The sequence below is a fragment of the Scyliorhinus torazame genome, chromosome 3, assembly GCF_047496885.1.
Source record: "Scyliorhinus torazame isolate Kashiwa2021f chromosome 3, sScyTor2.1, whole genome shotgun sequence".
In the NCBI taxonomy this organism is placed as follows: Eukaryota; Metazoa; Chordata; class Chondrichthyes; order Carcharhiniformes; family Scyliorhinidae; genus Scyliorhinus; species Scyliorhinus torazame.
Genome location: NC_092709.1, coordinates 258278659 through 258305002, shown reverse-complemented (window position 1 = coordinate 258305002; position 26344 = coordinate 258278659). Strand labels below are relative to the sequence as shown.

Genomic DNA, 26344 nt, shown 5'->3' with positions numbered 1-26344 from the left:
TCCGGCACCTGTTCGGGTGCACAGAGGGAGCATTCAGAATGTCCAAATTACCTAACAGCACACCTTTCAGGACTTGTGGGAGGAAACCGGAGCCCCCGGAGGAAACCTACACAGACACAAGGAGAACGTGCAGAAACCACACTGACAGTGACCAAGCTGGGAATTGAACCTGGAACCCTGGAGCTGTGAAGCAACAGTGCGACCCACTTCTACCATGCTGCCCCTATTGCCTTGCTCATGCCGTGCTCCAAACACTTATCACCCCTCTGCTCACTGACCTACATTGTTTCCCAGTTTGTCAGTGTGTCTTTTTTAAAAATCTCATCCCTATTTTCTAATCCCATCCTACCTCGGGAACCCCTGTAGAGACCTCCCAGGTTTCTGTGCTCCTTCAGTTCTGACCTCTTGAGCATCCCTGCTTTTCTCATTCCTCCATTGGCAGCAGTTTCTTTAGCTGTTTAGACTCTGCTTTGGGATGCCGTCCCTGATCCTTCCTATATCTCTTCTCCTTTCTAAGCCATTCCTTAAAACCTAACTTTCTGAATAGACTTTTGGCTACCTTATCTGAAAGTTCCTTAAATGGTTCAGTGTCAGATTTTGTTTGATAATTTTTCCTATGAAGTGACTGGAATTTTGCTCTGTTGACAACTTGCTTTTGTACAGCACATTTTAAGTTGGGTATACCGACTAAAACTAGCACTGTAATGCAGCAGATGACAAGTTGACTTTCTAAGAATTAATTTAATTAGCTTGAGCTGCTATCAAATCATTAACCAGCAGAGGTTGGATCTGAAATGTCTTGTGTAAAATTAATAAATACTTAGTGCACTATAGATGCTTGTCTTGTTGGGGATATTCCACGTTTGATCGTTTGCATTATAATCAAATCTGTGTTCAAAGCTCGTACTTTTGAGACAGACCCCCATTGAAAAAGGAAACCAAAAAAGGAAACTGTCCCTCCCAGTTTCATAGGAAACTAAAACTTCGAGGGAGACTGAACCTGATTGAAATTGTATAAGAGGACACAGCCCTCAGAGCTCAATGGAATTTGATGAGTGCAAAAGAGACTAGTTGAAGAAGACAGAATAGACCAAGAAGCTGCAAATAAGCAAATACACAGTTGCTGCTTCTGTAAATTGAAGGTAACATTTGTGAATCTATGCCATCTAGACCAGGTTGAGGAAGTTCTGTAAACATGTGCCATTTTTCCTATGGAACTCAGGTTTGTTGTGCACTGCTGTGGGCTGGGGATCAATCTCCACCCAAGAAGGAGAGGAACTGAACTTCTTTGAAGGACTTTGTGACTGAGTTAGATGACCTATATGCTGATTAGACTGCTGAGCCAATTCATAAAATCTTCCTTAGCTGTATCTGCAACTTATCAAGTAATTTAATAGTTTATGATTGACAACAGTTTGCTATTAATTCATGTTTAAATTGTTTTGATTCTAGATTTCAAAGTACAAGAAGTTATCTTCAGATAGTATTTAACGTTTGCTTTGTGTGACTTGTATAGTAAGAAATCTTTTGTTTAATGATCTTTATTAGTGTCACAAGTCGGCTTACATTAACACTGCAATGAAGTTACTGTGAAAATCCCTTAGTCGCCACACTATGGCACCTGTTCTGGTACACTGAGGGAGAATCCAGAATGTTTAATTCACCTCACAAGCAGGTCTTTCCGGACTTGTGGGTGGAAATCAGACCACCGGGGGGAAACCCACGCAGACACGGGGAAAATGTGCAGACTCCGCACAGACGGTTACCCAAGCTGGGAATCAAACCCGGGTCTCTGGTGTTGTGAAGCAACAGTGCTAACTACTGTGCTACCATGCTGCTAGTGTGTCTCATTCTTTAAAAACTCCTTCTTCATGAGTTCTTGAATTAAGCGGAAAGGTCAGAGGTGGTGCTTTTAAAAAGGGAGACTGCAGTCCTGAAAATCAGTGACATCTCCAGAATATTAAACTCCAGCCAGTGATTCTTAATATCAGCAGAAACAAACCAAATGTATCCAGATGATCAATTCTTGACATAATTGACAGCAGCAGCTACAGCAGAATTCAACAACTGCTGTCACTTGTGATGTTTTAAACTGTGGAATCTGTGGCTTCATTCTTTTAGTAAAGAACTTGGATTTTGGATTTGTTTCTTTCTAACAGCAAGTTACTGATTTAGTCCAGGATTGTAAAAGCATCTAGCTTGCAATTGCTTCCCTACTCCAGTTGACAGAGTGTTCATTCCCCTACACTAGTGTACTGAAATTTGATGAACTCCAAATTCACATAATATTTTAAAGGCTTTAAATACTTTCATTTAAACAAATCCAATTTTTTGCATTTGGTCTGTCTAAATCCGGAACCAGAGTAATAAATGTGCTTTAACCGTAGGAGAATTTAGTAGAAAGCAAGCATCATAAACTTGCTCGAAGTTTGAGAAGTGGACCTTCTGACCATGATCTGAAGCCAAATGCTGCTACCCGTGACCAGCTTAATGTAAGTATGAATACTGGGAACGTTTTATTTGGCAAAGGTATCTAAAATATTGAGCATTTGCTTTGTAAATATTATTTGATATATTATATTTGGGAGAACATTAATTCTAATCTCAAACCTATGCCTTACTTGCATTTTTATCTTGTGGACAAATTACCTTTTTGTTTACTCTTGAATTTTGTACTGTAGGCAAAAGGATTTTTATGCTATTAACTTTTATGTACATTTGTACATTTTAGAAAACTGAAATCATGCAAGCTGTTTGTCTTGTGTTACTAAGATGCCTTGAATTACTAGGAGCCAATTCCTAACTATATATATATTTTTTTTAAATTCAGCTGAAGTAATTTCTGTTTCTGAAAGCAAGAAATATTTTCTGAAAGCTTAACTTTGCTGTAAGATGTTAGACACCATGGGCCAACACTTCTTTCTGTTTGACAAAACTGAAATTTCTGATTTTTATGGTATGTCTAGGAATAAAATTCATTCCCTAAAGCCTTACTTGGGATAAGGTATCATTAGTTCAAAATCTGTATATGTCTTGTAATTTCTGAAGCTTCTTGAGGCATAAGAATTCCTTCAATTAATAAAGAATATTAATGGGTCAGTGTGAAACCTTGTGGGAAATTAAACTGAGGATATCAGCCAAAACTGGGATTAATAGATCGGGACCATAATCAGTGGCACCATAACATACTGGAGTGCATCATGGCCAGCAGCACAGCATCTCCTGAAATCATTTTAACTTCTGCGAGTTCATTTGTGTGCACTGGTTGGAAGGACCTCCTGACCCATACTTAAATTAACAATTTAGATTTGAATACTTTGAGTCTTGACATGGGCAGAGTCTAGAGAATGTAGGCAGTGATTAATATGCAATTATTCTGTTTCTAGAATGTGTTTTTGAATTAGTGCCAAAACTATCCAAAATAACTTTGAAGAATAGAGTCTGTTAAGTTTCAACAAGTTATGTCCGTTTACCTCCTATACTTGCAAACTGCCTTCCTATTGCCAACCTCCCATTCCTCCAAAGTCCTTGGGTCACCTCCCAAAATCCCATGCGTTTTTGTTATTCATTCATGGGCTAATGGGTAGCACTGGTTGGCCCATCATTTATCGCCCATCCCGAATTGCCTTTGAACTGAATACCGTTTAGGAGTCAACCACGTTGCTGTCAATCTGGAGTCAACCAGGTAAAGATGGCATATTTTCTTCCCTCGAGGAGATTACTGAACCAGGTGGGTTATTATGACAATGGTTTCACTTCATCATTAAACTTTTAGTTCTAGATTTCTATCGAATTCAAAATTCACCATTTGCTGTGGTGGCATTCATCCCCCTCCAGCACATCACCCCTCTGCTGCGCAATATTGTGGGGATGCAGCAGGCCACCACACTGTGGGAGACCCTTCTAGCACTAAATTTGAGGTCTCCTCCAGAGAGGTCCAGGCACCAGAGCCACATCTTCAGGGTGCCGATACACTGCTCGATCACGTCCCTGGTCGCAACATGGGTATCGGGTCTGTAGCCTCACGAGAGGCATCATCAGCCACGCTCACAGCAAGTAAACCCTGTTGCCCGAGAACTAACCCCTCGCCCAGTGGTGCACCTCCAAGGTGTCAGGAGCCATTGAGTGTACCAGGGTGAAGCCGTCGTGCACACTGCCCTGGTATCAGATGCAGATGTGCAGTATGTGCTGCTCATGGTCACACACCAGCTGCATGTTCACAGAGTGGAGCCCCTTTCTGTTTGTAAAGCGGGCTGTTGCTCGTAGGGGGACATGCATCCCATCCATCCTGGACCTGGGACATCCCGGCGATGTCGACAAACCCCGCTGACCAGGTATCCTAGTGGGCTCGGTCTACATTGAAATTGATATATTGTGCTGACCTAACATATAGGGCCTCCGTGATGGCGCGATGCACTTGTGCACCGAGGTCTGAGATCCGGACTGGTTTCCACTCGGCACCTGGAAGGACCCCATGGCGTAAAGTTTCAGGGTGACTGTCACCTTGACGGCCACTGGGAGCGGATGTCCTCCCCCATACCCCCGTGATGCCAGGTGCGCCATGGTCCGGCAGACATGTTGCACGGTCCCCCTGCTCAACTGGAGTCTTCGGCATGCCTGGTTCAGCAGGTCTGTAATGAATGGTGCTGCCGGTACAAATGAGGCCTGATGCAGCACCTCCTCCTCGGCCTGTTGGGTGGCAGCTGTCCACCTTCACCAGCTGGCTGCTGTTCCCCTGGGGCTGGCTCTACTGCTGCAGGGTCCTTCCCGAGCAGCTTCTGTGTATACAGCCCTCAGTGCATCCCCAGAGCTGTGGGGCCCAAGTTGAAGGCCACCATTCCTGGTTGGATTCCAACGCCCATTGTCTGCATTGGTTGAAAGGCAGACATGTTAGCATGGTGTGTATCCCCGTACCCAACCAGGTCCAATGGGCTACACCGTGCCCCTCCCCCTCTTCTCTCTACCCTTCACACCACCTGGCACCTTGGGGGCCCAGGTATCCGTCCTTACTGGCAGGGGTACCAGTGGCTCACCCATGCCATACCAGAGATAGGCTCTGCGGCCCCATTCCGCCACCCTGCACCCTCCTGGAGCTATTATTGTGGGTGGGTGGGCTGGTTATCGGGGGGTTGAGTGCAGAGGTGGTGGGGTGGGTGCACCCATATGGCCAGTGTCATTCTGCGCATCCATGGACTATGGGTACACAGCACCTCTCCCTATACACAACATTGATCTCTTCCTTTACTAGTAAAGACACACCACCTCCTTTTCCTTTTTGTCTATCCTTGAAAAATACCGAGTGCCCTTGGATGTTCAATTTCCAGGCCTGGTCTCCTTGTAACCATGTTTCAGTAATCGCTACCAAATAATACCCTGTGTCTCTATTTGCGCTGATAATTCTTTTTTTTTCCCCTGAATGCTTTGTGCATTCAGATACAAAACCATTAAGTTTGTTCTATTTTCAAATTTCCCTGACTGTATATAATTCCTTGGCGCAATATGACATTCACATATTCTGACGCTTCCTTTTTATTTTCAGGTAACAACTCTGCCTCATCACTAACTTTCACTTTTACCTTCTCCTTTAACTTTGACTTTCAAATTTCCCCCAATTAAAATGTCCTAGTTTTGTGATTCGCCAGAACTCTGGTCCCGGCATGATTCAGGTGTAGAAGGTCCCATCAAAACAGCTCCCCCTTCTCCAGTACTGCTTCCAATGTCCCATTCAAACCTATTCGTCCAATACCAACCTTTGAGCCACGCATTTATATCATCTTATTTTCCTCACGAGCGGCATGGTGGCCCAATTGGTAGCACTGCTGCCATGCAGCTCCAGGGTCCCAGGTTCAATTACGGCCTTGGATGACTGTCTGTGTGGAGTTTGCACTTTCTCCCTGTGTCTGCTTGGGTTTCCTCCGGGTGCTCCGGTTTCCTCCCACAGTCCAAAGATGTGCAGGTTAGGTGGATTGCCATGTTAAATTACCCCTTAAATGTCCAGAAAAAATGGTGAGGTGGGGTTACTGGGTTGCGGGGATAAGGTGGAGGCATGGTCTTAAGTAGGGTGCTCTTTCTAAGAGCCGGTGCAGACTCGATGGGCCGAATGGCCTCCTTCTGCACTGTATATTCTATGATTGTGCCAGTTAGCTTGTGGCTTAGGTACTAATCCGGAGATTATTGGCTTTTTGGCTCTACTTTTTAATTTAACCTCTCGCTACTCCTGTTCTTGTTCTACCTATGTCGTTGGTCCATACATGGACCACGACAATTGGATCTTTTCCCTTCCCCTCCACAGCCCAAATTAGATATCTCGAACCCGAGTGTCATGTAGGCAACACCACTTTCAGCACTCTTGACCCTGGTCACAGAGAACAATTCCTCTAATTATACTGTCCCTGATTATTGGATGTTGTGTATTTGGACTTTCAAAAGGCTTTTGACAAGATCCCACACAAGAGATTAGTGAGCAAAATTAAAGCTCATGGTTTTGGGGGTAATTTATTGACGTGGATAGAGAACTGGTTGGCAGACAGGAAGCAGAGAGTGGGAATAAATGTGTCCTTTTCAGAGCGGCAGGCAATGACTAGTGAGGTACCGCAGGGTTTAGTGCTGGGACCCAGCTGTTCACAATATACATTAATGATTTAGAAAAAGGAATTGCATGCAATATCTCCAAATTTGCAGAAGACAATAAACTGGGTGGCAGTATGTGCTGTGAAGAGGATGCAAAGAGGCTGCAGGGTGAGTTGGACAGCTGGCTGAGTGGGCAAATACTTGGCATTTCGATATAATGTGGATAAATGTGAGGTTATCCACTTTGGCAAAAACAAGAACGCAGATTATTATCTGAATGGTGGCAGTTTAGGAAAAGGGAAGTGCAATGAGACCTGGGCTTCATGGTGGAACAGTCACTGAAGGTTGACACGCAGGTGCAGCAGGCGGTGAGGAAAGCTAATGGCATGCTGGCCTTCAGTGAGAGAATTTGAGTATCGGAGTAGGGATGTCTTGCTGCAGTTATACAGGGCCTTGGTGAGGCCACACCTTGAGTATTGTGTGCAGTTCTGGTCTCCTAGTTTGAGGAAAGACATTCTTGTATTGAGGGTGTACGCGAAGGTTCACCAGACTAATTCCCGGGATGGTAGGACTGACAAATGAAGAAAGACTGGATCGACTGGGCTTGTACTCATTGGTGTTTAGAAGTATGAGAAGGAATCTCATAGAAACATATAAAATCCTGATAGGACTGGACAGGCTAGATGTGAGAAGAATGTTCCTGATGTTGGGGACATCCAGAACTGGGGGTCACAGAGTAAGAATAAGGCGTAAGCCATTCAGGACTGGGACGAGGAAGAAATTCTTCTCTCGGAGTTATGGACTTGTGGAATTCTCCACCACAGAAATTGGGGCCAATTTTGGGGATACATTCAAGAGGGAGCTGGACTAAAGCGTCTAAAGGAATCAAGGGGTACGTAAAGAAAGTGGGATATTGAGCTTGCATGATCGGCCATAATCATATTGAATGTTGGTGCAGGCTCGAAGGACTGAATGGCCTCCTCCTGCACCTATTTTCTATGTTTCTATGACTATATTTCTCTTCTCTTCCCCCACTTAAATGGCTCCTGGTCATTTTGCTGATCACTCTGCAGTCCACACTTTTGTCCACACAGGAAGCAAGAACTCCATGTATGTTTGACCAGGTTCTTTCCTTAAATTTCGAAACCTTTGTCTGTAGGCTTCAGGCACTAGTTCATATGCACCTAAGATGGAATTTTTCACCTCCTCATATGTCCTAGATACCTCCTCTGATAGTGATGCAAACACTTCACTAGCTCTACCTACCAACTTTGTTTGAATCAGTAATACCCACAAAGTCCTGTGGCCTTTTCATTTGTTTAGCTACCTTCTTAAATTAAATGCAAAAAGCTTCTGACTCCTTCTCATCAAACCTTGGCAATGCGTTGACATACTTAAATAGATCCCCACCAAGCCTTTGACTATGACACTAAGGCTCATTATCCTCATCACTTTCCTCAGACTGTAAGTTTCTCTTTATATCCGCCAATTTTAACTGACTGTCATGTTTCTTGGCCATTTTCCGAAGTTCAAACTCTCTTTTTCTTTTTCCCCTCTATCTCTTTCTCTCTCTTTCTCTTTTTCCTCTCTATTTCTTTCTCTCTTTCTTTTTCCTCTCTCTTTCTCTCTCTTTTTCTTTGTCCCTCATTGCATATTCAATCCTCTTTAATTCTTTCTCATATTCCAGTTTAATCTTTAACTGAATTTTTGCCAGTTCTAATGCATCAGACTGTATCTCAGGCAATTTTAAATGCTCAATTACCGCCATAAGTACCTCGGGCAGGATTCTCCACTCCCGCGCCGAAGTGGCTGCGCCGTCGTGAACGCCGTCGAGGTTCACGGGTGCTCAAAACGGCCCCGATCCCGACCGATTCAGGCCCTGACAATGGGCTAGGATCGGGGCCGCGTCATCTACACGCGCCAGGCCTTGTCGCCCATGTAAAGGCGGCGCTGCATAGTTGACGCGGCCGTGCCACATAACTGCCGTCATCCGCGCATGCGCGGGTTGGCCGGTGCCAACCCGCGCATGCGTGGTTGCCGTCCTCTCTAAGTCCGCCCCGCAAGAACATGATGGACGGATCTTGCGGGGCTGCGGAAGGAAGGAGGTCCTCCTTCAGAGAGGACGGCCCGACGATCGGTGGGCACCGATCGCGGGCCACCCCACGTTTGAGGTAGCCAACGGTGCAGGATCCCCCCTCGCACCCCCGCAGGCCGCCCCCCCCCCCCCCCAGCATTCGTGCGCTGTTCCCAACGGCAGCGACCAGGTGTGGACGGCGCCGGGGGGAACCCGCCGTTTTGGCCTGGCTGCTCGGCCCATCCGGGCCTGAGAATAGCGGGAGTGCCGAAGAATCGCCATTTTGGGTGTCTCTGGCGATTCTCCGGCCCGCGGAACTCGACCGGGCTGTTCCCGCCGCTTTGGAGAATCGCGGGAGGGCGTCGGACCGGCGTTCCGGGAAATTTTGGCGGCCCAGGCGATTTTCCCAACCGGCGCGGGAGTGGAGAATCTCGCCCACAGTCTTTTCGTATGCTGTCAGGTAACGTTAACTGCAATGTCTTTGCTACATCTAAAAGCCTTTTTTTAGTCTCTGTTCGTAAGGTACTGCGTGTGACCTTCTCCACCTCCAAAAGCTTCCAAGCCTCTGAAAGAGCCATTGTTCACAACACACTCCTCCTTAAACTGGAGTACCACACCTGAAAAGGAAACACAAATATGCTCACCCCTCACTGTCTTTAAGTTCACTAAGCAAACCCAATCACGAAAGATAGACTTTTATCCCGGACGAGCCCCCAATTTATTATGGGCCAGGGTTTAGAAAACTCCAAAGGTCACCTGACCCATGACTTTTAATAGATTTTGGTTATGGGGAGCACAAGGGTCCACTCTCCAGGTGTTATGCAACAGAGACCTTAAGTATTTTTAAAACCAAACAATGTTCATTCTATGAACCCAGTTAACATTTTATAAACACACAGTAAATATCTCATCAACCACCAACACATCTAACCCCACGGATGCAATACTCTATCAGTAACCCTTAATACCTTTCCTAGCGACATCCATAAGTTAAACCCTTTTTTAACAAAGACAGCAGTTTTAAATTCGCTACAGAAACAGGTATTACTTTGCAATTGTCAAGTGAGCTGAAAACATTCTTTAAGAGAGAGAGATATACAGCTTCTTGTTTGAATGCAGCGATCCAACTCTGAAAACCAAACCAAACACAGAGCCACAAAGCAGCTTTTCAGCTCAAAACGAAAGTGAAAAACAGTCCATCTCCACCCACACAATGACATCACTGCAGCCATTTGATAAATGCCCATTTCTTAAAGGTACACTCCCCTGACTAGGTTCAGTCGACAGTTAGGAAGGCAAATGCAATGCTAACACTCATGTCGAGAGGGCTAGAATAAAAGAGCAGGGATGTACTTTTGAGGCTGTATAAGGCTCTGGTCAGACACCATTTGGAGTATTGTGAGCAGTTACCCAAGCAAGGATGTGCTGGCTTTGGATAGGGTTCAGAGGAGGTCCACGAGAATGATCCCTGGAATGAAGAGCTTGTTGTATGAGGAGCGGTTGAGGACTCTGGGTCTGTACTCATTGGAGTTTCGAAGGATATGGGGGGGATCTTATTGAAACTTGCAGGAAATGAAATGAAATGAAATCGCTTATTGTCATAAGTAGGCTTCAAATGAATGTGAAAAGCCCCTAGTCGCCACATTCCAGCGCCTGTTCGGGGAGGCTGTTTCAGGGATTGAACCGTGCTGCTGGCCTGCCTTGGTCTGCTTTCAAAGCCAGCGATTTAGCCCTGTGCTAAACAGCCCAGGATACGGCGAGGCCTGGATAGAGTGGACGTGGAGAGGATGTTTCCACTTGTCGGAAAAACTAGAACCAGAGGACACAATCTCAGACTAAAGGGACGATCCTTTAAAACAGAGATGTGGAATTTTTTCAGCCAGAGGGTGCTGAATCTGTGGAACTCTTTGCCGCAGGAGGCTGTGGAGGCCAAATCACTTGTGTCTTTCAGACAGATATAGATAGATTCTTGATTAATAAGAGGATCAGGGTTATGGGAAGAAGGCAGGAGAATGTGGATAAGAAAAACATCAGCCATGGTTGAATGGTGGATCAGACTCGATGAGCTGAGTGGCCTAATTCTGCTCCTATGCCTTATGGTCTAGTCACGTAGAACCATATTTTATACTTCTAGGGGTTTCAGAATTCTTATGTCCATGTAAGTGCTTTTGAGTGTAGATGGAGTTTGACAATAAGATGTGACTGGCATTCCTCTCACTTCAAATTCCCTTTTGAGCACTTTATAATGTGGTTGTGACAGTGCATTGGAATTGTACGTCATACAATGTCAGCTCGTGCTTCTTCAAGTTTTCTTCTGCAATAGATGATCTTTCTCTTTTCTAGATTTATATTACAAGCACAATACAAGTCACTTTTCAATAACACTGGAGTAATAGAATAACTGCAGCCATATGATTTATAGGAATGTTTAAATTTACTCCCTGGAAGCTTTTCTGATTATCTATAGATGAGATAGATAAAATGTTTAATTGAGAAATCATTAAGAGTAATTGACTAAATCATATTAACCATGAGAGTGAGGAAAGCTGACTAGCTGGGAACTAATCAGATAAGGCTCTAAATTCTCACATTTTGCAAGTTGCTCGAGACTGGCCAGAGACCAAGGCCAGTGACAAAAGACTTCATTGTATGCAGCTGTCTTCCCAGGCCTGGACAGTTGCGTTTCAATGGTAACAATCAGTCTGGTTCATAATTACTTTTTGAAAACTATATTAATCTAATTAATGTTAGAGACATGCTTGGCAAGCCAGGGTATGGAAAATTACACCAAGACATTTATCTCTTGAATTGACAGACAGACAGTTTGGTCTAATTGAGTGAATTATAAATTAGTTGAAGCCAATCACAGCTGTAAAGAAGGCAAAAACTTTAAGATAATATCTTCTTTAAAATCACTTGTCGGGATGGAAAAATCCATTCCGGAATCAATCTATCACTTTCTGAAACCTATGTCTTGCTGCTGCCTTTGCTATCGCCATTTTTCTTTTGTTAAAATCGATCCGTATTTTTGTACTGTGTATTATGATTGAAAGAATTACCACGAGTTGTATTTTAAACTCAACCACTGTATTCGCTAAAGACAATCAATCTGACCTAAGTTTGTATTGTAACCCAAGAGTTTACCAGTAGACACTAAAAGCTGACAAAGTTCGACTTAACTTTGCCAAAAAAGCACAGCCTAAGAACGGATAACACATATCCAGGGTTCCGAGTAGACACCGAGATCCATCAGGTACATTGGATTGATATTACTTCATTTTTTTTACTGGATGTGGGTTCACTGTCTAGACCAGCATTTACTGCCCATCCCTAATTACCCTTGAGAAGTTGGTGGTGAGCTGCCTTCTTGAACCGCTGCAGTCCATGTTGTGTGGGTACACCCACTGTGCTATCAGAAGGAGAGTTCCAGGATATTGATCCAGCAACAGCGAAGGAACAGCGACATATTTCCAAGTCAGGATGGTGAGTGACTTGGAGGTGAAATTCCAGGTGGTGGGGTTCCCAGGTATCTGCTGTCCTCGTCCTTCTAGAAAGTAGTGGTCATGGGTTTGGAAGGTGCTGCCTAACACAATTGAGTGGTCAATGGCATAAGTACAACAATCCATTGAATGAGTGATTTAACTTGAATAGCACATTTTGGGCCACCCCAGCTAGAGGAAATTTATACCATAAATGGTTGAATGGCCACATGAATGTAATAAATGGTGCTCTGCACCATGGCAGTGCCAGAATTTAATAATTATTGAGCTTTATCTGTTGCTGGCCCTATAACCAATTTACTGGCATGTTAAAATAACTTACTTGTCCGAGGTAATGTGATGAACTGATTAGTGCTCCTTTTAGAAAGTAGTCTGTCGCCAAAGTTGTGCTGTTGTCGCTCTTATCAATACTGACAGCAGGATGCTGATGTTGGTGCTTGGTTTTAGTTCGGGTCCAGTTAATATTTACTCTAATATTCCTGCGTGAAGTTGATTTAGCTCTGCTGCTGACAATAATATGTCTGATGTGCAGATCAGTTCAGATGTTCCTGCTATTGTGGTCTTGGAACACAAGGAGCTACACTTTAGCCTGGCACTGTTTCTTTTTCTTCATGCTATCTAAAAGTTGGTTTCTGAAAGCAGCTATGCTTTTGTTTGACTAAAACAATTAAATTGAGCTTTATTTTGATAATGCAATACATTACAGATTTTCCATTTTGAATCACTGCAGAATTTTAATGCAACATTTATTAACCCAATGTGGGATTGAAGCCCTGCATGGGAAAGTTGTATATTTGAGTTGGTTGATGCGCTGATGTGGTTCTGTCTCAACAAGAATCGTGGCAGTGTGGGAGAGGGGATAAGCTGGCATCATAATTTCAGTACTTCTAAATTCTAAAGTAGAATGGTACCCTTTTCCCTTGTATGAATAACCCTCACTCTAAAATTATTGTTCCAATGTCTGAAGGAACACAGTAAGAATTTTCATTATCCCTGTTTCATATAGCACTTTTGGGTGTACCTACATCACATGGACTGCAGTGGTTAATAAAAACAGATCACCACCAACTTCTCGAGGGCAGTTGGAGATTAGGCAACAAATCCTGGCATAGCCAGTAATGCCCACATCTTGTGAAAGAGTTAAGAAAGCAACCTTTAGGAACAAACTTGATCAACCATACTCTATGATGTACTTCAAAGTTTCTAAGAAAACACAATTGTTTCTTTTCCAGACTATTTTAAATTATCCTCCCACTAAATTACTGTCCTCTGAAGAACAGGATCTTGTTTGGAAATTTAGATATTATCTCACCAACCAGGAAAAGGTGAGTTGTTTAATAATGTACTTTTTAGTTGCAAAAGCTGTAAGAGGCGTTATTGTTTCATGTAATGTAATTTCATGACTATAATTCAATATTAGGGCCTTTTCTTAATTTTTTTTAAAATTTAGAGTACCCAATTCTTTTTTTCCAATTAAGGGGTAATTTAGCGTGGCCAATCTGCCTAGCCTGCACATCTTTGGGTTGTGGGGGTGAAACCCACGCAAACAGGGGAGAATGTGCAAACTCCACACGTACGGTGACCCAGAGCCGGTATCGAACCTGGGAGTTCAGTGCCGTGAGACAGCAGTGCTACCCACTGCGCCACCATGCTGCCCTTATTAGGGTCCTTTCACAGTAGCTTCATTGAAGCCTACTTGGGACAATAAGCGATTATTATTATAATTCAATATATTCAATCATTTGTTTTAAGGGCAGGAAAATTTCAAATTATCAGTTGTAGACTGTAGTTTTAATAATATTATTATTCCCATTATGGGCGGCATGGTAGCACAGTGGTTAGCGATTCTCCCTCACATTGCCAGAGACTCTGTGGAGTCTGCACATTCTCCCCATTTTGATCGGGTTTCCTCCGGGTTTCATCCACAGTCCAAAAATGTGCAGGTTAGGTTAATTGGTCATGTTAAAATTGCCCCTCAGTGTTCAGAAGGTTAATAATAATAATCTTTATTAGTGTCACAAATAGGCTTACATTAACACTGCAATGAAGTTACTGTGAAAATCCCCTAGTCATCACACTACGGGGCATACTCGCACACATTAAGGAAGAATTCAGACTGTCCAATTCACCGAACAAGCACATCTTTCAGGACTTGTGGGAGGAAACCGGAACACCCGGAGGAAACCCATGCAGACAAGGGGAGAACATGCAGACTCCGCACAGACAGTGACCCAAGCCGGGAATCGAACTCGTGACCCTGGCGCTGTGAAACAACAGTGCTAACCACTGTGCTACCGGGCCGCCCATAGGTTAGATGGGGTGGCGGAATGGGGTAGGGTAGGATTTCCCAGCGCAGACTCCATGGGCCAAATTGACTCCTTCTGCACTGTAGGTATTCTATTCCATGATTCTATTACAATTCTTGGGCAAATTGACCAAAACAGGACATTTGTGATGCATGTGCTTTCAATAGTGCTAGGAAATTTGTTGCTAAATTAACTTTCTACTAGTACTAAACGCTTGAAATTGGTCATGCATAACACGTAATCTTTACTATAAATATTGTATCTTGAATGATTTCTACAACAGTCACATATATTTTGGCAGTATTTATCGGAGTGCCCAGTCCTAGTTGTATGTTAGTATTTGAATGAGTTGAAATCAAGGATATTTACCATTGCTGATGTAACCCAGTAATGGTTTGCAAAGCAGCTGCACATGACCGATAAGGAAATGCAAATTTGCACTTGTAAAATTGCTTTACTAAATGTAGTTCTCTTTTATAGGCTTTGACTAAATTTTTGAAGTGTGTAAACTGGGACTTGGCCCAAGAAGCTAAACAAGCCTTGGAATTGCTAGGAAAGTGGAAACCAATGGATGTGGAGGATGGGCTTGAGTTGCTTTCCTCCCAGTTCACTAATCCAACTGTAAGGCGGTATGCAGTTGCTAGGTTGCAACAAGCTGATGATGAGGTAAGAATCTTGTCGACTAAATAAGACTATACTCTTGTTATGGGATCTATTATAAATCTAATAATAGATTCATAATAAATCATACAGCTTCGTGCACTTGGAGCTGACGAGGGCTAAAAATAGTAAAATATCTTACCATGAACCCTGCATTGGAAGTTCTAATTTCTAATGTATTTTTTCTAGATTGCAGTGATATTTTCTAGTTTTGTTTTAATAACTGATTTGCCAAATTCTGTGAGCAAAGGAAACTGGAAGGCTCATTCCCTCTAGGCTGCCGTTGTGTTTCATGGTAACTGGCAGCATGTTGGCAGTGACACACGACCATGTTGTGGAGCCTGGTGGAGTTCTATGAAAGAAATCTTTTGAAAAGTGTGCAATTCGTTGTTGCTGCTCACAGTTTTGCTTTTTCCTCTGGTGCTTTTCCAGAAATCTGCCAGAGATTTGTAAGATCTGTATCGCTCATCATCAAATACATCGTCATATTATTGGTGTGCTGTTTGCTGCGACTGGCAGTTATGTCAATTATGCCTTGATTCCCCCAAAATAAACAGGTTTGAGGGTCTAGTGAGCATGCCACAGGTACACGGCAGCATCGACTGCATGTTTGTCGTAATTAATGCATGCCCCGGATCACCCAAGATTATTCAACAACTGCCAGACTATTCCACTCCATTAACGCACAGATAGTGTGCAACCATAAAAAGTGCTGTAGGAATACGCAAGATTCCCAGACAGTTACCATGATACTTTCATCCTGGAGCAACCTACCCTCTCTGATCTCTTTGCACCTTGAAGCAGCTGGCTTCTTGGAGAACAGTTAATACATCGCTGATTATACTGTTGAGATATTTGGAAACAAGGGGCGAAATTCTCCCCAAACGGCGCGATGTCCGCCGACTGGCGCCCAAAACGGCGCCAATCAGACGGGCATCGCGCCGCCCAAAAGGTGCGGAATTCTCCGCATCTTTGGGGGCCGAGCCCCAACATTGAGGGGCTAGGCCGGCGCCGGAGGGATTTCCGCCCCGCCAGCTGGCGGAAACGGCCTTTGTTGCCCCGCAAGCTGGCGCGGAAATGACATCCCCGGGCGGCGCATGCGCGGGAGCGTCAGCGGCCGCTGAAAGTTTCCCGCTCATGCGCAGTGGAGGGAGTATCTTCCGCCTCCGCCATGGTGGAGACCGTGGCGGAGGTGGAAGGGAAAGAGTGCCCCCACGGCACAGGCCCGCCCGCGGATCGGTGGGCCCCGATCACGGGCCAGGCCACCGTGGGGGCACCCCCCGGGGCCAGATCGCCCCGCGCCCCCCCCAGGACCCTGGAGCCCGCCCACGCCGCCTTGTCCCGCCGGTAAATAGGTACTCTAATTTACGCCGGCGGGACAGGCAATTTATCGGCGGGACTTCGGCCCATACGGGCCGGAGAATCGAGCGGGGGGGCCCGCCAACCGGCGCGGCCCGATTCCCGCCCCCGCCCAATCTCCGGTACCGGAGACTTCGGCAACCGGCGGGGGCGGGATTCACGGCAGCCCCCGGCGATTCTCCAACCCGGCGGGGGGTCGGAGAATGACGCCCAAGGTCTAGGAATGCAATGAGATATTTGGAAACAGGGCCTAGGAATGATGGAATGAAAGCTTTTTGCCAATTAGATGCGTCAAGAACAAGCCAAACGCATGTTGAATATGTGCTTCAAGTGCTTGGGCCATTTGTAGCCCATGCAAGTACCTTTCTTGGAATCCTTGTGGATTTTTGAATTCTTTTAAAAACTTAATTTATGCAATTTTATTTTAAAACTAATTGCTTGAAAACACTTTATCCTTGATAGGATTTGCTCATGTACCTGCTTCAGCTTGTCCAGGCTTTAAAGTATGAAAACTTTAATGACATAAAAGTTGGGTTAGAACCAAACAGAAGAGATAGCAGTCAAACTGCAATGTCTGAAAGCATGTCTGGCTCATTAACTGGCACTTCAGAAATGGAGAGGTGAGGACAATCTTTCAATAATTTTGCTCTAATTTTAAAGCTGAAACCATTTGCTCTTGCTATTTTCTACTGTGAAGCTCACTAGTAAAAAGGCATTTTATAAATGCAACTTGTGTTCTCTCGTACAAACAATTTGACGACAAACTGAACAATACTGAATTCATAATTTGGCTTCTATGTAGTTAACCAGTAAATAAACTTTACCAGAGAGTTTTAACCAGCATGCCTTGATCAGGTCCTGAGGCGGTCCAACTTCAGAAAGGATGGAGGTTGGAAGGACATCTTCGGACTGAGGTGAAGATAAATTTCTGCACTCGAGTTGTGAACCTTCAGTTGAGGTCAATAGATTTTTAGATACCAAGGAATTGAGGGATAGACTGGAAAAAATAGAGCAGCTGTAGAGTTTCACCAATGATTTATTGACTGATGCAACAGCCTCAAGGTTCCTGGTTTATCCTCCAATTTCTATGTTAAACCATACAGTCTCCCATTAACAGTTGCAGTGACTGGGGCTTAACTGTTAAATCTGGCTATGTGGATCATAAACGCAAATTTAGATTCTTTAGAGACTGGCAGCCATCGGTGATAAAAGCTTGTGGGCCTGAACTGTTTAAAGAAACTTTGCCTCAAAATTGGCCTTTTTGCAGGTGAAATATTTTAAAATGGCTCTTTAAAAGGGCTTTTGATTTTCAGAACCTCAGTTTCTTTTACCAGTATATTCTAATCCAGTAGTTCCAATTTTCTTCAATCATAATGAGAAAATCCGGGTTGAGGATCTGTGAAGTTGTGTTCTATTTGCTCATTATCAAAACACAAACTCAAGATCTTCTTGTACCTACACATAATAAACGCTGATATTTTCAATGAAAACAAGTAATTTCCTGAATACGTTTAGATCAGCACAAACTCAACATGCTACTCCCATGTGGCTTTTAAGGAATTTAGATCTGCATAAACATCAGAAAAAAGATATAGTTTTAAGTGTATTTAATTTACTGTTTCTGTGCCTGGAAGGGTAAAACCTATAGTTAAATTCATGCTGGACAAAGATGTTTGTATGTGTGGGTGCTGGTTAAGTTCCAGTTGTTTTTATTGTGCTTAGAGAGGACTAGGGTGTGAAGAATAAATAGGCCGACCGGGGTATGTTTGCATTGCTTAGTAACTGGGGCCTTGTAAGGTTGGGAAGCTTTTAAGTTGCAGTTTAGCTAATTTGATTGCAGTTGGAGATAGCTCGTGAGAGAAAAGGCAGATTTCACCGCTCGACTGAACGCAGGTGCTTTAAAGGGCTAGAGAGGAATCATCTCTCAGTTTGCGAGAAGAAACGCCATACCAAGGAGTAATGGTTAAGAAAACAAGTGCAAGGGCAGCACTGGCTCAGTGGGTAGCACTGCAGCCTCACGGTGCTGAGGTCCCAAATTCGATCCTGGCTCTGGGTCACTGTCCGTGTGGAGTTTGCACATTCTCCCCGTGTTTGCGTGGGTTTCGCCCCCACAACCCACAGCTGTGCAGGGTAGACGGTTTGGCCAAGCTAAATTGCCCCTTAATTGGAAAAATAAATTGGGTACTCTAAATTTATTTCAAAAAAAACAAGTACAGAGATCTGGGGCGGAATTCTCCCGAAACAGCGCGATGTCCGCCGACTGGCGCCAATCAGACGGGCATCCCGCCGCCCCAAAGGTGTGGAATGCTCCGCATCTTTGGGGGCCGAGCCCCAACATTGAGGGGCTAGGCCGGCGGCGGAGGAATTTCCGCCCTGCCAGCTGGCGGAAACGGCCTTTGTTGCCCCGCCAGCTGGCGCGGAAATGACATCCCCGGGCGGCGCATGCGCGGGAGCGTCAGCGGCCGCTGACAGTTTCCCACGCATGCGCAGTGGAGGGAGTCTCTTCCGCCTCCGCCATGGTGGAGACCGTGGCGGAGGCGGAAGGGAAAGAGTGCCCCCACGGCACAGGCCCGCCCGCGGATCAGTGGGCCCCCGATCGCGGGCCAGGCCACCGTAGGGGCACCCCCCGGGGCCAGATCGCCCCGCGCCCCCCCTAGGACCCCAGAGCCCGCCCACGCCGCCTTGTCCCGCCGTTCAAAAGGTGGTTTAATCCACGCCGGCGGGACAGGCAATTTATCGGCGGGACTTCGGCCCATCCGGGCCGGAGAATCGAGCGGGGGGGCCCGCCAACCGGCACGGCGCGATTCCCGGCCCCGCCGAATCTCCGGTGCCGGAGACTTCGGCAACCGGCGGGGGCGGGATTCACGCCAGCGGGGGGTCGGAGAATGACGCCCCTGAAGAGCAGCTAGTTAAGGAAGCTCGAGATGTGAAGAGAAATTTCCAAGAAGTCTGAGGTTAAAGGTACTTGAACAGAAAACTTCAGTAAATACGTTCTAGGCTGATATCTGAAGATTAGTTAGATTTTATTAAAGCCTGTGGAACAGGAGTTGAAATAACAATGGACATCAGTGAGTTTGTGTATAAGCAGTTAAGAAAACCAAAACTAAACGGGGTGCTGTGAAATCCTGGACTGGATCCGCTGTTAAAAGTGGAGCAGAAGCATGGGTTAAAAGAGTCATTTGTAAAACCTGGTCTGCTCGGGGAAAGCATTATTATGAGAGAATGTTTGAAAGCATGTTTTTGGTAGTGGAGTTTGGAAACTCTCAAGTGATCGTTATCTGAGGAGAAATCCATAGGTACTAACTTGGGTTCAGAGCAGAGTGCATCTATTTGACCACAGTGAACTTGTGCACTGAAAGGGACTTTGTGTGTAAATGAGAGCATTGTAATTTAAGATGTACTTTGTAATCTGTGTTAATCTTAAACCCTGTATGTAATTTGTTAAACTAATGGAGGAGGGCTGAGTAAAGGAGTATTGTATAATAATCCAACTTTCCATGTTTAGTAAAAACATTTTTCTTGTTGTTACAATAATTAGCGGTCCGGTGATACTGTTCCTCCATGTTTTCTTTTAAAAAGCTACGGTCTTTGAGCTAAGGTTCCATTCTGGGATCTTCCGTCCAGTTATAACATCAACTGGAATTGTAACAATTAGCAATGCATGTTAAACCTAAAAATACCAATAGTAGGATTGTCAATGCTCATTCTAGATTGTAATTTTTAACACCGTGGTGGATTTTTAAACTAATTTATACTCTGAACATTCTCTTTTAGCTCCCAAATAATCACCAGTCCGTTTCCTCCAGTATCCCCTCCTCCTCCAGTTTCTAAAGCAAAAGAGGCAATGGATGGAGAAAACCTAGAGGTAAAAGCAGTTGGTGCAAATTGTTACTTCCATAAACATTTAGGTGCTTGTTTTTGTTTTCACAAAATTATTTCTTCACTAAAAAAAATTAATGATCCATCCCACTCATTTCCCAATGTTTCTTCTTAATTCTCTAGTCATCCTCTTGGGGACTGTCATGAGGCTATGCCCCTTTTATTTTTGAAAATAATCTTTCAATTGACTGGAAATTTTGCAATTTGAACTGAGACAGACTGTTAAAAATGCAAGGCTACGTTCCAAGGTGAGAGATAAACAAATCACCCTGGGGAGTGTGAAGGAAAAGACATTTCTGATTTTTTTTTTTCTAGTCCATCTTTGCTGCATCCTGAATTTATCCCACTCTTCTTTCCTACCACTAACTTTGCCATCTTGTATGTTTTCGTTTTCAACTTAATATCCACGGTTATCCATGGTAGGTTCTTCCTCCCCTTGGAGTCTTTCCTCCTCTTTGGGATGTATTTTTTCTTGGAGTCAAATTCAGAATTCTCCCTCTGTGTATCCGAACAGGCACCAGAGTGTGGCGACTAAGGGATTTTAACAGTAACTTCATTGCAGTGTTAATGTAAGCCTACTTGAAATGAAATGAAATGAAAATCGCTTATTGTCACAAGTAGGCTTCAAATGAAGTTACTGTGAAAAGCCCCTAGTCGCCACATTCCAGCGCCTGTTCGGGGAGGCTGGTACAGTATTAGTGTGACACTAATAAAGATGATTATTATTATTTTCTTTCCCATCTGTCTTTCCTAAAAGTCAAATAACCCAGAATATTGATTTCTTAACTTTGTTCTTCTTGCAATCATGTCTTGACAATGGCCCATTTAATTCCATTTGTGCTGTCAGTTTGTTTATCTTTTTTGTAATACGTGCATTAAGGTACATAACTCTTCATTTTGTTTTTCTAGCATTTTTCCTTACACCTAAGCCCACCTCTAAGGACAATAGAGCCACGGTTTATTTTTTGCTTTTTATTCCCATGTCTTCATCTTTTGCTTTCATTTTTTCTGTCTTTTGTTTCTAATCCAGTTTCCATCTCCTCTAACTCCCTGCCATACTAGTTGAAATTAAGATTGGAGGAGCAGAAATTGAAGCTGGAATTTGAGGAAAGGCAAAAAGAGAGGAGGAGGCAAGAATGGAAGGAGGAGAGAGATTTCCAGGAAAGAGTTTAAATTAAAACAGCTCAAGCTGAACAGGGAGGATCCCACTGTGTCCATTGAAGACACCGCGGGTGAGGAAGCCACCCTAAGCTTAGAATTAAGAGCAGAGGTATACAAGTTTGCCTGTTTTATCCCCTTAAATTTAATGAAGAAGAGATGGACAAAACTGATTCACTGCTGTTGCATAGTAAGCTGAGAGGGAAAGCTCACTGTTTACCCACTCTTGCCTGAGGAAAGTGCAACAAGCTATAAGGTAACAAAAAGGGCCATTTTAAGTACGTACCAGTTCATGTTGGAGGTGTAGCATCAGAAATTCCAACTCTTAAGGAAATACCTGGAATTTGAGCGGCTTAAGCCACTCACTTTTGCCATTGAGTACAGACACTTAAAATTGTGGTCACCTATGAAAACCTTTTTGAAATAATTCTCCTTGAAGTTCAAAATCTCCATATCCTTCCCAATAAAAAACCTCCCATTGAGAAAGAGAGGAACGGGAGCCACATCTGGCTGATGATTATGAGCTCCTCCACAAACTCCCATCCCGAAGGAAACCCTTCCCAGGCCATCCCCAACCAACTGAGAAGGATAGGAGGTGAGAGAGTGATAGGAAACTGAGCGCACACCCACAGGAGAGAACAGCTGGAAACACAGGGTCCTCAAACCAGAAAGGATGGTGCTGAGAAGAGGAGTGAGGCCAAGAAGGCAAGACATCAGTGTGCTGATTGCTAGAGATAACGGCAAAAGCCCATGGGATTTGTTGGGGGTCCTCAGGTCCTGCATAGAAAATGTGAATCAGACTCTGGGCATAGCAGACCAGGCTATGGCTTTGACTGTTGCAGTAAATCCTTGTTGACACACAACTGTGAGTGTGGCTAAGTTTAAAAGATCGCTGAGCTACAAAGATTTTGTGTCCAAAGGAATAGTGGCAACATTTCCCCAGGCCAACGGTGAGTAAACCTACAGTGATACTGTGGGATTAAGGAACCAACCAAACTCTGCTGCTGGGTAAGGACCTGACCTTATCACCAGACTCTGTCAAAATGGGTTAGCTTGTTGGGACAAATGGGCCAAATACCAATTGGAACAAATTAACTATTAATATGGTGACCTAATTTCATCTACTTTGTCTTACAATTTCTTGAATTAATAGTTCAACTCTGATTTATCTTTTCTTCTTTCCTCTTCAAGCAAGACCTTTGTGCCTTCCTAATATCAAGAGCTTGCAGGAATTCTACGCTGGCCAATTATTTATACTGGTAAGTGATGGTTTTTATTTTTTCAAGGATTTTCTTGAGGATGACTTCTACAGTTCCCCAGAAGTCAACTAATCTTTACATGAATAGTGATTAGCTTAGTCACCCCATCTTTGGGATAATTCTCCTTAACTTCTTTGTGAAGCACAAATTTTCATCCAAACTGATGAGAAGAAGAAGACTTATCATACTTCAGAATTGCTGTGCTGTAATTTGGTGCCATGCAGGAACCATATTGGTCTAGGTGATTTACCCATCTCCTCCCATTCACCCAGGAAAATTTCAATTTGAAAATGACCACATTTAAATTGGGTCGAAGTTTAAGCACTCAATTTAACAGTTACAAAAGCCTGAATTTGCATTCACTAGAAGAATTTCTGATCATATAGCTCAGAGCATTCTTTGGCCCAACTCCTAGCTTGGAAAACTCCCGCATCCAGTTGCATTTCTGCACATTGCTTCACGGAGGCAAAATCAGAAAGAAATGGGTTACATGCTAAAGATTGGACATTAAGAGGGGTGACTAAAAGTTCAGCAACAAGATAGCATTTGAGAAGAATCTTGAAGGAGATAAGATGAGATGAAGAGACAGAGGATTCCAGAGTGTTACTGCGAAATGATTGGGCATTTGGGTACCACAGGTGAAGAGGATAAAGTGCCACCTGTGAAGAAAATAGCATAAATAACTGGAGTCAAGGGTTCGGGAGAGGGTTGTAGGACTGGAGAAAGTTGGAGATGAGAAGGAATATCAGTACATGTCTGTTTAGGTAGTCTCTTATGTCTAAGGCCTCATTCTGGTTATCATTCTATGTAAACTCCAACTTTCAGCCTGCTGAGGCTGTCATCAGTGTCCTACTTCTGCTTGAGTACTGGCATTACTGCACCACAAGATGTCCATCGTCTTTGTGCAACATCTAACCGATATTTTAATGCAATTTGCAGAAGCATCCGGGTCTGCAGCTCTTGTTGGTTGAAATAATATTGGATGCATTGGCAGCATACTTGCTGGCTATTCACACTGGGAAAGAATGAATACTTGACTTCGTAGTCCCAAATCCTGTATTTGAATACATATTTGGAAGTGTTTAAACTACTTATGACATTTGGAACTTTAACAGCGAGGCTATCTTGGTTTAAATTACTCGGTAAATCGTTACTATATTCAATGACTAATATTGGCTTGATTGAACAAGTATAAACTTTGAATGTTAGCATAATAATTCACCAATTTCAATGGTAAAATGGTGTGGTATGTAGTTAAATCATTATTCTAGAGCACCTGATACTGATTTTGGAAAATGAGCTTCAGGCTCCAGTGACTGACATTTGGAATCTGGCTGCTTCTCAATGGTGAGCTTTATATGCAACAGGGGTGTGTGTGGTGGTGAGGAAATACGACCAGATGGGAAATTCTCCCCCTCTTTTTCATCTTCCTTCATGCACCCCCACAATAAGTGCTCAGTTCTCAATGGAGCACACAAATCTTATTAGTTCTATGGAGACTTGATGCCCTACTAGTAAGATTTTCTGCCCTAATAAGTCTTTCATATTATGGCAATTATTGGCTGCTATTGGTTCCAAAGCAACTGCAAAGCAAACAGTTGGTGAGCATGGCTCAGAATAATATTGTTAAAGAATGGATCTGTTAAACAGTGGCAAAATCTGTAGCAAGTAGTATATAAAAGTACAGGTTCTATTGACCGAATGGTCTTTTCTCATTCCATGCTCCCACTTACGAATCGTGTTCAAATATTAATAAACAGGCTGCTGCTCTCAATCAAGTTTTATCCTGTTGCCTTTTGCTGGTCTTGTATCTCTCCACTGTTATCCAGCTGGGTGGGACTGAACTCACTTCACTAGCAAGGGTATCACTTACAATGGCTTTCCTAGCTGCAGCCCCTCCCATTACCTTTGGTATCCATAGGTCAGGTCATAATGGCTGCAGATCTCAGTACTCAAAGGGACATGCTGACTCTCAGTAATCCAACAATTTAACACCCAATAGGTTACTAGGATTCCTGAGAGGCCACCCCAGGGAATGTCAGTGGATAAACTTGCTGTCCCCTCTCAGGATAACAGCATTTGTACTTCCACCGCTGCCACTTCACCAGTGCCTTTGCCAACAGCGTTTGTACTTTCACCGCTGCCACTTCACCAGTGCCTTTGCCATTGCCTTTCAGTCAATCAACCTACATTGCTGCTGTTCATACTGAAGTGGTGCAATAGGGAATTAGTATGTCATTCAAGGCAGCCTCAAAAGCTGAGAAATTTTTGTGGTGTCTTGGTCAATTTTTTTGAATGACAAGTAGAAGAGGGATAATGGCTGAGTCAGTAAATTTCTTTTGTGTCTGCCAGTTAGAATACTGGATCTGAAGGTCATGGTCTGATGTTTCAGTGATTCAGTGAGAGTAAGAAGATTCCAGGTTTGATCTCTGTGCTGAGTTTAACTTATCTGAGCTAGAACATTATTGAGGTTCTGTAGTTGAATTCTATGCACTTGGCCAAGATACTTGTTCTTGATTTGCTGTCTCACCTTTGTTGCTGGAAGTGTTAATGTGTGTAAACCTACAGAGGATAGAATCTGCTTTAGCTGTTTTGCTTTCACACCGGTTTCCTCCTTCCCACTTCCTCCCCCTGTCATCAAAACACAGTCAAATTGTCTGCCAATTTTGCATGAATAATGGAAATTTGGGTAAGGAGTGGGGGATGGCCTGAATGGCAGTAGTGCCTTGAGAGTGGAAAATATTGCTGGGAAAAATACAGAAACAATTATAAGTGTTCGAAATTAATGATGCACATGACATGAACTACTCAAGATATTGTTAGGAAACATTGTTACTGAAACATGTGAAAAGTGAGTTGAAATAAGAGTGGAAATCGGTGGCTGGGTCTCGAAGTTTGTGTAAAAGCGGTGAGACAAAGGAAACCTAAAAGGGGGTGGTGTAAAATCCAGGACTGGATTTGCGGTTAAAAGTGGAGCGGAACCTTGGGTTTAATGTAATTTGGAAAAGGTGGACTGGATTCCAGAACATAAACCGCAAAGGGTTACTATTATGAGACAAGATTTTAAAATATGTTTTTGGGAGTGGAGTTTGGAAACTCTCACGTGATACCATCTGAGGGAATTCCGAGGAGACATCCACAAACATTCACTTGGACTTCAGAGTGGAGAGTTTATTTGCTCACCGTCATTTTTTGTGCTTAAAAGGAACTTTGTGTTAATGAGACCATTGTTAATTAAGATGTGGGTCAACAGGAGCATAACGGGGTTTGTGTGGGCGCGAGGGACTCCGAGGGTGAGAGGGGTGTTCCTGGAGTGGAGTAGGGAAGGAGGAGGGGGGGCTGGCGTTGCCCAACCTCTGTGGGTACTACTGGGCCGCCAATGCGGCGATGGTGCGCAAGTGGGTGATGGAGGGGGGGAGGGGGCTGCATGGAAGAGGCTGGAGACGGCATCTAGTGAGGGTACGAGTCTGGAGGCGCTGGCAATGGTGCCGCTGCCGCTCCCTCCAATGAGGTATACCACGAGCCCGGTGGTGGCGGCTACCCTCAAAATCTGGGGGCTATGGAGGTGGCACAGGGGGG

At 44.0% G+C, this 26344-nt stretch overlaps 1 protein-coding gene across 4 annotated transcripts in view; it reads left to right on the top strand.

The window, feature by feature from the left end:
• Window positions 1-26344, top strand: part of pik3c3 (phosphatidylinositol 3-kinase, catalytic subunit type 3) — a 138601-nt gene that overhangs the window by 49975 nt on the left and 62282 nt on the right. For 3 of the 4 annotated variants that reach the window (XM_072497150.1, XM_072497148.1, XM_072497152.1), the window contains 6 exons: window positions 2388-2492; window positions 13377-13469; window positions 14931-15116; window positions 16932-17089; window positions 20244-20334; window positions 22698-22765. In XM_072497150.1, coding sequence (XP_072353251.1) covers window positions 2388-2492; window positions 13377-13469; window positions 14931-15116; window positions 16932-17089; window positions 20244-20334; window positions 22698-22765 — 701 coding nt within the window. The remainder of the gene's footprint in view (window positions 1-2387; window positions 2493-13376; window positions 13470-14930; window positions 15117-16931; window positions 17090-20243; window positions 20335-22697; window positions 22766-26344) is intronic. The other variant, XM_072497151.1, reaches the window with a different exon arrangement.